Raw genomic sequence first — 13406 nt, 5'->3', positions numbered from 1 at the left:
TTACCTGAAGTGCCTGTTATTCCATTTTTTTGGTTGTAATCTTTCCCTTTTTATCCTTTCAGTTGATTTTTTGTTTGTAAACTCCCATCGCAGACTGTGGAGATTTTTTTATCTTATTTTGGTAAACATCAGCATCCACTTGACATTTTTGAATAGAAAATATGATATTTGTTTTTATGACACAGAATAGACATAAAATACATGTCAAAGATAATAATATGAAAATAGGCATACCCATAAATACCATAGCAACCTGAGGGGCACCCACAGAAATGGAGCTGTAGTTCTTACCATTTTTCCATGAAGCTGCATTTAAAGGTTTTATAATACTCTAATAATTAGAAATATCATAATTAAATCAATAAAAAATTAAAGCAACTCTTTCTTCCCAATATGAGATCATAGGAATTTATATTTCCATGACTGTATTTTTTGTGACTGAAAATAAAAAGTAACGATTAATGACTGAAAACCTTAAAAATGATCATTGTTTCAGACATTTGTTAACAGGATAAAGATGTGAGATCCAAACTTTTATTAGTTATAGCCTCATTTATAACATATCTGTTTGTGTTTCCACGTCTAACAGAAGAAATGCTGTGGGGCTTTTCTTTATCATACTGAATATATTTTTTCATCAACTGGGACAGGTCTTGTGACGTATTTAAACTTTTTCTAATGACTTGATTGTTTTTTTAACGTACATTACAACTTAATACATCAGTGTAATAACATTTTTAAAAAGTAGTTAAATCCCATATTTCTGAATGACTAGGCAATTGAGCAATATGCAGTTCTGTTGAAAGAGAAAAGCTATTTTTTAAAGAGTTTTAAAATAATACTTTTTTTTTCTACGTCCGCTCCTCTCTCATATTCAGCGACCTCCCACTGTTACTTGCCGTGTGCATACGATGCAGTATATATTCCTATACGTGGAAGAATTTTCAGGCTTCCTCCGAGCGCACCTCCTCTGATGTCCTTAGACCTTGATCGATGGTTGGAGGAAGCAGCCTGCCCTAAAATAAACCATTTTCTCACTTAAGATGCACATCCACACTTCTTCCATCTGCTCTCCTTTTCTCGCTCTCACCTCGTCTGCTTGGAGCGACAGAGGGTTATAAGCAGGGAGTAATGAGAGGAAGGGGCTGCTGTGTCCAGGCTAGTGGAGTAATAATGACCCAGCTTTTGTGATCTCTATTGCTTGTTATCGAAGCCCTCGCCCGTGCTTGTTGTCTCATTACCCATGACTCGAACCACTTTTTATCCAGAGGTTGCACGTGAGGCGTGCGCACACGCTATTACACACACGCTATTACACACACGCTATTACACACACGGACACTTTCCAGCCATCTCTTTAGTCTCCTTCTTAACACGGTAATATTATGTCTCTTAATGGGAACAGGGAGCTCTGTGCCAAGAGTTCGTCTGGATAATTGGCTGCTTCCTCACCTGCTGACATCTCCCCCATTGACATTCTTACATTTTACATTTAAGGTGCTTCAGTTCTGCCCCCCCCCCCCCTGCCCCCAAATCTCTTCCTCCCTCCTCTGCCCACTGACCTGCAATACTTTACTCTATATTTCACATTGTATTTCTCGCTTATTTTACCTGCAAAATTAAATTCTTTCCACTAATTCTTGGATTCTTGAATGGATTTTTTTTTTTTTTTTAGAATGAATGCTAAAGCTCGGGATATGTGCTTTAGTGATCAATTGGAGTTATTTTTTTCATCTTATCTTGCCCTGTTTTTAGGTACCTTGCATTTCTGCTTATATCATCTGGCTTCCAACATTATTAATGGATGTTTTCCCACTTTGTGCCTCTGCTGCTTTGCACAGTGTATTTATATGCTACTGAGTCTTTGCCCCTGACCTTGACTGTTTCTAAAAATTATGATTTACATTCAGTCGGATTGAAATGACTCCAAATGCCACAGTGTGAAACACAGAAGCATCACATATCTACCCTACTTTGGTACAATGCGTCCAATTTACATTTTAAGAGGCAAATAAAAATAGCCTTATTGCTACATTTGCATGTGAAATAGAACTAAATATGTCTTTACATTGTCCTTAGTGGACTCCCTTCATCTGGGCATTCATCTCCGTCTCTATTATGCTTATGCTCATCTACTCATTTGAACACATCTTTAGGCTTCAGGTAGACCATTAAATGTGACTTCAGCTTCTATAGAAGTGTATTATTTCTTTCCACATACTGACTTTCTCACACTCTCACACTACACTTCCTTTTATAATCCTGTCACAGCTTGTGCTCAGCTGCTTCTTAGCACATTTTGATAATTCTGAGCTTTAGTTTTTATTCAACTTCTCCTTAAATAAATAAATAAATATGTGTATCTATATGTGTGTGTGTGTGTCTGTAGTATGATAACATGATCCAATTTTACCCATAGTATTGCCCTTAGGGTTTATTAAACATGGCTGTGTTAATTGCAATTAATTGCAATTAAAGTTAGCAATTAAAACAATACTACACCATCAGTGAACATCAGAGATCGCTTAGACCTAATTTAGTGTCTGTTAGGTGAAAGTGATCAGGCATGACTACAAACTGTGTTTTGTTGCTGCACACATACTGCAAAAAAGCAGCACAACAGAGACCAGAGAAGGAGCCTTCAGTCTCCAAGTCTGCTCTCCATCAATCACTCTCAGTTGGGCTGCTGCTTGAAGGCAGGAAGCAGGAAATGTTCACATAACCTACGACCTTGGTCATCTGGCTTGCTTTTTGAAATATAAAGATAAATGTGGGTCGGAGACATCTTTACTTCAAAGATGTTTTAAATAAGTAAAAAAGAAACCTAAATTCACAAAAACTGGAATAAAAAGCGTATGTGGAAAAAAATAAATAAGAGAAGGCTGAAGACAGAAGAAAAAACGAGGCCATAGCCCACAATGGTTGGCAGTTATAAATGGATCCTATAGATGCTATGAAGTAAATCACTGTATGTGATATAGGACTGTGGCTCCTGCAATGGACAATCCACCATCTGCGAGACTCCTTTAAAACTTGTGAACAGTCATGAACTAGTAATGCTGAAATGTGGGACAATCTCAAAAGTGGCCACTTCATTTTTGTGGAGTACGGTTCACTCCGTCCTTCATTTAAGGCAGCTTTAATCACTTGGTTTATATCAGTATGGATCAGATAACTGTTACATTTATTTGTAATATTCTGGTTGCATAGACAAACCCATAGAAAGGAATTTGGAGTACACATGAGTATTTCACTGTCTTTCCGCTCATTGTCTTGATTTCACTGCTTTGATTCATTCTCACAAATCTCATGAGTATCTCTTCATCTCATCTTTTCATCTGTGCACTTGTTACATAAAGATTTAGCAACCCTGTTTCTGGGTCAAAGCCTCTACTACCTGGCTGAGGATGTTGTCTTGATTAAGTGTGATATGTCATGAATACAGTATTTTGGAGCTCCATGACTCATTATCCAGTCATCATTAATTACTAACCTGTAATGTTGAAAACAGTTTTGTCTCTTTATTCTTGCCATAGGATGTTTGGAATTATTGGATCACACACACAGGGGCTGCACCTTTACTGAGAACATTTTAACTTCCTATAGTGTTTTTGTATTGCGGTGGCTTCTAATGATCGGTCACAAGTTGGTATATCTGCTAACAAACTTCCACAAACAAAAAACGTAGTAACAGAGAGTGCAATGTTCTGCGTACAAATTACCCAGAATTCTTACATATACAGTAGTATACTTAGACTTAGCACTAGCTAGAAAGCGTACCGTTTTACCTCTAACTCTGCTGCATCAGTCAGATGAGCTTACAAGGTGGTGAGATGTCTGTCGTCTGCCCATCTCTCCATAATTTGAAAGAATTGCTGCTCCAATCAGAATTTAATCAAAGTTACACACAATGGGTCTTCATCCAAATTGTGCTCAAGGTCAAGGTCACTTTTACCTTTTTTCAGTGGATTTTTAATTCTCATTCGTTTGTGCAGTGCAGCCAGCTATTGTCAAGAAAATGTTCCCACGTACTTCACACATTACACTAACCTTTGAATAGTGATGGATGGTGGGCCGGACGAGCTAGCTTTTTATGGACCCCCGGATGCTATGCTCGATTGTAACAACTAGGAGAGCTCTCCCAGGTGAAGATAGTGGAGCATTTAATGGAGCATTTGATGGGGCTCTTTGTTTTTTCTTTAATGGATTTTCATTAATCAGGTAGATAATAAATAATATTACCTCTTTATTCTCTGTGTCCTTCACACCCTTCACAGTTTCTACAAATGTTACATCAGCTTTATCAGGGAGTCAAAATGTGTCTTACCATTGCCTGCAAGTGAAAAAAAATCAATCAATCTCTGTTTGAGTACATTTAATCAAGAACTTAAACTTGAACTGGAAAAAAACAATATTTATATATTATTAATGACAACACGGACATAAAAGCCTCCCATGACTCCCTGTTGGATCATCGACTCCAGTGCTCATGATAGCTGTTAAAGTATCATAATACTCCCGATGTTGCCAACTTTTATTTTTGAACTACTTCAGGGTTTTTCACTACACAATTGATTTCAACTGTACAATATCATTTTTTCCATCCCCCTGTGCAGCTGACACAGTACAAGTCCTTGATACCTCGGACAAAATGTTTTATCTGTAAGATCAAATTTAGCATCAATACACTGAACCGATTGGTACTTATTGGTATTTTTGTTTTCATATGAACTTTGGTGTGTTTGCACATGTATATGCACCAATACAAAAGTGCACACGCATGTCTGTGTTTTATAGATGTGAGGTTTTTGCACATTTTCCCTGCTGTAACTTGATTTTTTGCTGTATTATCCCATAAAGCACTGATACAAAGTGGCGCTAACCAAAAAGAGAAGCTGAAATTTGCATTTAGCTTAAACCATTAAGCAGCCATTTAGAGTACTGTCCAGTATTTATGATTAAAGCAGCACTGAGGTGAATGGTTTCCATGAATGAACAACACATGAAATTTTGTTATGTTCTGCATGCTATTTGTCCTTTTTTCCCATGCATTGTATGGTGTTTGAGTTGACTGAGGTGTAAGGTGAGTGTGGTTGTGGGAAAGCTGTAACACTGTAGGCTTAATACCGCTGAGTGTGATGAGGGTTTGGCGTGAAAGCAGCAGGATCCAGTTTACCCCGGTGGCCTCGCTTACTGATTTTCTGTGTTTTGATCGACAACCAACACCAGCACGGCACCTTTTTCTCGCACCCATCCAACTTTCTTTTCACACGTACACCTTTTACTCATGACGTGGCCCCAGCTAATGTTCTCTCACTGTCAAATTCTATTCCCATAAGTGAGGTATATTCACCCCGCCTCTTCTTCTCCTTCTCCTGTTTCTCTGCAGTGCCAGATCGTCACGCAGGACGAGTACCATGATTGACAGCCAGGCAAGCTGAGGAGACCCGTCACTCATCTTCCTATCAGCGTGTCAGAGGGCTATCTCCGTCTTGCCTCCCCCCTCTTCCTCTTCCTTCTCTCCTCCACCATCCTCCTCCCTCCCTCGGTCCTGTCTTATCTTCTCAATGGGCTGGTAGCCTCACCATCCCTCAAATCATCCACCGCCCCTCGAAAACCTGAAAGAGACAGAAATTGTACTGAAAAACACTCGTAAAGCAACCCGTGCTCCACCGAAAGGGAGTTTGGCATGCCTCCTCACTCTTCTTGAGTGAAGTTTAGTAAGTGGAAGTCGAAGAGCGATCCCTTGTTTGTACACCCTTCAGAAGGAGATACGGCTCCTTAACAAGGAGCTGAGAAAGGGCCAGTCATGCGTTTCCACTTTGCGCTGACGCTGCAGGCACTGTGGACTGGTGTTTGCCAGGCAGCCATGCAGCACTACCCTGCTGCAGCATGGGGACATTACGATGTGTGCAAGTCCCAGGTTTATTCAGATGAAGGCTTAACCTGGGACTACATGGCCTGCCAACCCGAGGCAGCAGATATGACCCAGTACCTAAAGGTGACTCTAGATCCTCCCAACATCACTTGTGGAGACCCTCCAGAGACGTACTGTGCCCTGGTGAGTACGCTGAAAAGTGAAACTTTTTTTTTTAAGTTGTACACCTAGTAGGGGAAAAAAAGACAACCTAAGGCGTCTTTCTTATCTGTTCCTGTGTATCAAGTTGCTTCTCGGCTTGTTCAACCCCACAGCCATGACAGACACTTTCAAAAGCCTGTGTGACTCAGATACCTTACTGTGGCTGAAGAAATAGAGGCTTGTGCCCATTGACGTCATGTTCTGCTGTTTAGAGAGCTGCTTCTTGGTGTGCACTGCAAACACTGTCTGATGTGCTGTTGACACGGCAGAAAACACAGTATAATGTGACTTTTCAATGAAAACACAAGCGCTCACCTCTTTCTCTGCACACACAAAAGCCTCATATAGAAATACAGCTTCCTCAGTCGTTCTGCTTTCAGAGTAAAGAGACGTCCCAGCACAGCTTTGCTGTTGCACCCATGTTTGTGGATGAGTGAGTGGCTTAAAAATTCAAACAGTTTCTGGGTGGGTGAAATAGTGCACAGGTGGACTAAAAATATAACAGTGTGGTGCATGATGGTATATGCACAATGTTTTTACCCATGCAGTGTTCAGACATATTAATCAGTCACACAGCATTCCTTATTATTCTTTTGTTATTTTTTTGGGAAGCTCTGAAAAAAGATGTTAGATGTTCTTCTGTGAGGAAAATGTTTTCTCATATATAAACATTTTAATGCTGTGACCTGCAGGGCCAAACTGTACGCATCAGCAGGATTTCTTACTGTATTTATTTTCAGTTTTATGATCAAAAAACACTTTAAAGTGGAGTTGGAATAAATAAAATAATTAAACACATTTTAGAAAATTATCCAACGAGCATTTAATATCACAACAAATTCAACAGGGAACTACCCAGCAAATGATGGGGATGTTTTGCGGGATCTGACTGATTTAAAAAAGCAAAATTCAAAGCAGCGACTGGTTGATTGGTTTACCCTTTCAAGTGTCAGCGATGGTGTTGATTCTGCAAATTATATCGCAATCATGAAAATTACAAATTCCTGATGGAGCTGAAAGTGAAATGAGCAAAAGATGCATATTAGGTCAAGTATTTAATTAGCAAAACACCCTCCTCCTTATTTCAGGTCCTTTTAGCTCTGAAGCTCACAGCTGGTCGCCTCAGATTAGCGCTGAATGATGAATCCATTTTGGGCCACCGTGTGTTACCAAATCATCAAAGATTCTCTCAGAACAAATGTACTCCTCAACGGCTTCAAGAGCTCTTTAGATAAATAGTGAGATGTTCCAGGAAAAGTAGTAACTTTGGGAGTATAAATAGACACTCGCCATCAGCAGAACGTCAGCTGAGGGGAGAGACAGAGAAACAGAGAGGGATTAACAAAACACAGATGACAAAGGCAGTGAGAATGATCAACGGAGAAGTGAGAAGGAGTGAACGTGAGGGAGACAGAGACTCCGAGGACCGTGTGCGAAGCATATGATGACTGAAGAACTAATATCTCGAGTGTAGGGAGGCAAGGAGGCTCTGAAATGTGAATAATTCAGCATGTTTTGTAGCTAATGTGTTTTATTCATAGGACACATTATTCAGCCCGACATCTCTGAGGCACTTTTGAAAAATGCTGACTCCTGTGATTGGCTGACTCCAAGGTTGGTTGAAGGCAAAGTGAGTTAGAGGGCATGGGATTCCATATCTGCGAGGTCATTGTCAAAATGCAGCCACCCTCTGCTTTTCTTTCCCCTCCGGGTGACTCCCTGACCTCCGAGCGATCCACATCTGAGTCTGAAGCGCGTCGTAGTATCTGTGCGGCCTGCCGCGGCTATGCTGTGGATAAACTGGCTGAATCCTGGACGAGCAGCCATCCGTTTTTGATCTATGTTCTATTTCTAGACTCACTGAGAGGGAGTTTGTGATTATTAATGCCAGCCTCTTAACAACAGTGTGATTATTGCTTATTGAATTAGCGCGAGTTTGTGCCGCGCTGTCGCCCTCGTGTCTCCGGCAGTCGATGTGATAGGAGTGCTTCAATTAAACAGGCAGCGGTTAGCTCCCACATAACCATTTCCTCTCTCTTGCTGCACTGTGCTGATCGCAAATCACACAAACATCAATGAAATATGACCCCTGCTGCTTACCATGGAGTCCAATTCTGTGCAATTGGTTTATGTTTACCCCAGGCAGTAACGTGGCTCCGAATCAACATTGGAACAATTATCATTGATATTTCAGCTACTCTGGCTGCCAATACGCTGCTACAATGCCAATAGTGGTTTGTATCATAAGTCAAATCACGGCAGATCCAGGGCAATTATCATTATGCTGCATTATCGGAGAATTCCATCTCTCTGGTAATTGATTTTGCGCTCGTAGAGGCGGGTGTATTTTAAAGCGTTGTGTCTGCTTCCTGGAGTGCTGAAGGTAACAGACACCGAAGCCTGACGAGAGGAGACCGAGACGGAAAGAGATGCAGTAGCTTGAGGGCGTGCTGCTTATATGAGCGTGGTTATCTCGGGTTGCGGCCTTCATCCCAGGGTCACAGATAAGGGAAGACAACATCACACACACCACCCTCCCCAGTAAAGACTTTTTAATTCTCCTTCTAGCCCAGTGACCTTTTCCTTAGCAATAAGCTGGCATTCACTGAACTCCGGCACATGAATCTGCCATCATATGAGTTTTCACGGTCCCCTCCAGTTAGACTCAGACTGGCCTTTAAAAGCCTGGACGGCTCCCACAGCCTCAGCCTGATGGTCGGGTTTGTGCAGCGTTCATGAGGGCATCTTTGAGCTCATACAAAATTAATGTGCAATCTCCAAAAAAGCCAGTTCTTGTGCAAAACAATTAACTTTGATGATTGCGTATTTGGAAAACCTTAAAAACATAAAAAAGCTGCATATTTATAAAACCAATGGAAGTAATTATGTTGCATTTAGACACGTCTTTGTTTCCCAGTACAGGTTGATTAAACCGAGAAGTAGCTGCGTTTCCTCTATGTCTAGCCGCCGCATCACAGTCAAGAGCACTCAAGGGAATTATCAGCGTTTCATTTACCTCGCCGCAGAGCTTTTTGGGCTATAAAATGATCGTTCAGCGTAACGCACAGTTTTGTTCTTCTTTGATGCACGTGGCATTAAACATAAATGAGTCTACTCAGTAGGTGTGGATATATAAATTAAACTGTGTTTGGAAACCATGCTCTTGCATGCATTGATGTCCTTCTGCATTCCCGTGCAAGTACTGGATGCTTCTCTCGGTGCCATCAATTTACAACCAGGAAGTGCTGATGAATGCTGAAACCTGAGTCCTGCAGGCCAGTACATTTCATAGCCAATCACATCTAAATGAGGAAGCTATGGGGATTGTTAGGAGGTGGTGCAGTGTGTGCCTTTTTACCCCATTTCAGCCTCAATCAAAGGACTGTAATGCTGTGTCAGAGGACAGTATACCACACATGGCGTTGTAACTAATTTGGATAATTCATTAGAAACTGATATAGGCTTTAAAATGTGAACTTTGTTAACCATTGCCATTTCTAAGCCTGCAAACATACCCATATCAAGCTTTTCATAGCATGTCGTATTTTATTTTTTCCCCCTTAAGCTGCAAATATGCAAGATATATATTTATTTTTTTTAATCAAAGTTTGACTTATTGTGTACATGTTTAAATCCCAGTAAAAAAAAGAGCATATATAAACACATAATTCAACCCGGTTAGTAGGCTTACTCTCAAGGACATAAAATACAAGACTTTACTAGTACTTTAATCAGTCTCTGTTGTAGGATTATATTGCTATACAAAGACCTACAGAACAATGAAAAGGCAATTCCCTCTGCTGAGAATCTATAGCTCTCTTATTGATGCTCATCAGGGAAAGCCAGAGGGTTTAGACCTTCTCTGAACACTCTTGCCCTCCTAAGAGACCCTCATGATCCGAACACCGAGCGTTGCAACATCTTCTACAAATGGCGCTGCCAATTTCCAAGAGAATTGATTGGTCAGTAGTTGGTGCTTTTATACTTATTGATTTGTTATCTTGAACAAAACCTGCTTAGGAGTATTTGTTTGTGCTTATAGCCAGTACTAGGAAGGCTTTGGAATGCACAAGTAGAGAAGGAAGCAACAACATGAGAAATATAATATGAGTTATATACTACATAACGTCTTTATACAGAAAATAATATCTAGATGTAGCCTTGTTTGTAATTGTCAACATTTTCATTTGCAACTTTAATTTACTAAAGTGTTTTTTCCACTGGTAATAGTTCCATTATTTGGTCATTAAGGTATGTTACTCCCTAACACAGACATAGTGTTCCTTTTTATTTTTCAGTGTGCAGACTGTGAGCACCTGCACCCCTGTGCTTACCAGACAAGATGGTACATTCCAGTTAACCTCTGGCTGAGATGAACCGTGCATCTCTTGCTTGATTTTACTACAGATTTAAGATGTTTTCCTTGAACCTTGCCAGGATTGATGTTTTTTTTTAAATCTTTTTTCATTTTTCTGTAACAACGACTCTTTTTTTCCCATTATAACCTGCTATTCGATGTTGCATCTTGGTCATCCTTTTAGATGAGGTTTTCTAGATGTATTAACCAGTGAATGGGAGGCAAGGTTGTTGTGAGCCCCCATAGATTTACTCAGAGGTATACAAATCTCCCCTCTTCCTAAGCTGATCCCGATTAAAGGTTTGAGACAGCCAAAGCGTTTTAACTCTCCCATGCCTCAACCATCCCACTCCGCCAACGGGCTCCACGTTGACATTTCCTTGAGAAAACGAGTGCGCTGTCAGCAGCAATATGTCTCATTTCATACTGCAACGCTCAATGCAAGGGTTAGAGGAGGATGATATCGAGAGAAAAGAGACAGCTGCTTTTTCACAGGGCTACAGTGTTGTCTGTGTCTGTCTCATAAACAGTTTATATTGGATTTTTTTGTGAGGTGAGATTGCAAAAACAAGCACAAAGATGGAATTTCAGATGCACTGATTGGTATAAAAAAGGTCAGATATCAGGAACATTGTTACAATTAAACACCAATAAAAAAACATTTTCTATTCAGTAGAACTGTTTAACACTGGAGGACTAAATCAGTGTGATCCACTTTATGTATTGTCTTTCATCTTTGCCAAACAGGGGCAAACATTTATTGCATTTTTTGAATTTTTTGCCAAAACAAGCTAATAGGAGTAAAAAAAAATCTGTGGATAATCCACAGATTCTTTCAGCATAGCTTTTTGTTTCATTGTTTGATTACTGATAGCTATCTGGAGTGGCAAACAAAGAGTTATTATTTTTGTATAATTACCCAGCAGGCGATGTTTAAGCAGAATTTTTCACAGCTGATTTTAATCTGCGCTCAAGGGAATTCTGTCTCTTTTCTGTGATTTAATTAGCCTAATCAACCCTCAGCAAACAAGTTGAGGCGAAGGTTGTACTCAGTATAGTGTGTATTCATTTTTTTTCTTAACGTGACACACTTCAAACACTCTCCTTTATGGGCAGAGCGGTTTTCATCACATAAGAGCCATAAAATTTACTTTATTGTTTCAACAAGCTACAAGCTGAAGCCACATTCCCACAGACATGCCTGCTAAATACACTGTGCTTTAATTAGTCCATTTGCATCAATTTTGATGCTTAGATTTATTGCTTTAATGAAATATGATGAACTGATGCATTGCAAACTGAAAATCACCAGATTCGATATTTTTTCAATTTAGTTTTTTGTTTTATCTGCAACTAAAAAAATAGATGAAATTCTCTATATAATCAGTAGGTAAAGTAATACTTATGTATGTAAGTATGTATTCGATATATCCTCCATAACAAGTGGGCCAGGCTTCCAAAAGTTACTATAAAAATATTTTACACTCATAACATGAGGTCATTCATTATTTAAAAAAAACTGAATTATTCTATCAGCAACATAATGTCATGCACACTGATTTTAACAACACCGGGCTACTGTTTAACACTGTAACTTTAATGACACAGCTTGATTACTCTTTGGCAGACATGTGTTTAACAAAACACATATTTATTTGAATATATAATTTCATACATTGTATATTGAAACTGTCAAACCCAGAATAACTCAAATAAACCATCAAGCTACTACTGTGTTAAATACATTTGTTTGTTTAGTTCCCTACTTTTTGTTCCCTTCTTAAAGCTTTTGGACTGTCAGCATCTCTGCTTTGTGTGATTTCACATTGTCTGAGCATAGAAAAAGTTGCTAATTTCTCCAATTATGCAGAGAAATCAGGAAATTTTAAATTTTACTGTATTTTATTTTTGTGAGAAAATTATTTTGTTTTCCTTTTTTAAGGATTTGAGCCGCCACTGTGACCAGAGTGCAAAATCGCTGCACGGTCCAGACTCTCTGGCAACAATAATTAAAAAATAAATAAATAAATAATGAAAAATACAAATTGGATTTACTAATGAAGAAGCTGCTTTTGGCTGCTTCCTTATTTACAAAGGGTGATATTAAGTAAACAGAACTGTTTAGTTATTATACAGACTAACAGATGGGTTTCTATAATGTCAGTCATGTAGTGTTAACATTCATATTTAATGAGTTGAAACCTACAGCCTGCACACTTTTCCCCCGTGTTCTCCAAATATGAACCTTTCAATCTTTAATTTTGTAGCTTGATGAATTCAACTGCCGGCACGGCGAGAATAGATCTAATATTGTCTAAGACAGCAGATAACTGTTAGACACCCACACTGTAGCTGACCAGTGTGAAGGTTACAGATACCGCAGTGAGGGGAGGATCTCATCATATTCTGTCCGACACATCCTGTGCTATAAACTTTGCATGAGCGTCGGGCACCGGCTGAATTTTTATCATTTTCTTATTTCCAAGCGCTCCTTCTCCCGAGCCTTCGAGCACCAATATGAACATGGGCTTGTCAGCCAGCCCAGACCAGGCTCAAGAGAAGTCCATTAAACAGGTGTTGGCAGAAAATCCCACTTCCTGTTATGGGCATGTTGTGGCTCAGCCTTGTATAGCAGTACTTTTGTTTTAAATTTCAGTTTCTGATATGAATTCATGGAGTTTTGAGTGTATGGTTGCCACATCATCTTTGTGCTATGATCAAGGATCCAGACACAAAGACACAACAGCAAAGTGTGTTTCCTCTCATGTAAGTAGCAATTACTAGAGTCAGGAAACAGCAGGCTAGCAAAAGAATAAGAACAGCTAATTTTCTGATGTAACCAGTTAACCGCAGTGCGAACCTTGTATTCACACTGGATACAGAGCCTAAATTCACTTACTTTGTTGTGCTATGCATTTGTTTGAGTTTGTTGCCAAGTGAAACCGCACATACAACACAAACAGTACCTTC

The 13406-nt window shown here is 39.6% G+C and overlaps 1 protein-coding gene across 6 annotated transcripts in view; it reads left to right on the top strand.

The window, feature by feature from the left end:
* Nucleotides 1-13406, top strand: part of ntng1a (netrin g1a) — a 125760-nt gene that overhangs the window by 9503 nt on the left and 102851 nt on the right. For all 6 annotated transcript variants that reach the window (XM_080305936.1, XM_026179210.2, XM_026179215.2 and 3 more), the window contains exon 2: nucleotides 5390-6061. In XM_080305936.1, the coding sequence (XP_080162062.1) occupies nucleotides 5810-6061 (252 nt within the window). In that variant the 5' untranslated portion in view covers nucleotides 5390-5809. The remainder of the gene's footprint in view (nucleotides 1-5389; nucleotides 6062-13406) is intronic.

This window comes from Astatotilapia calliptera, chromosome 9 (genome assembly GCF_964374335.1).
Source record: "Astatotilapia calliptera chromosome 9, fAstCal68.1, whole genome shotgun sequence".
Lineage (NCBI taxonomy): Eukaryota > Metazoa > Chordata > Actinopteri > Cichliformes > Cichlidae > Astatotilapia > Astatotilapia calliptera.
Note: the sequence above shows the minus strand (reverse complement) of the source record. Positions and strands in the feature narration are given on the sequence as shown.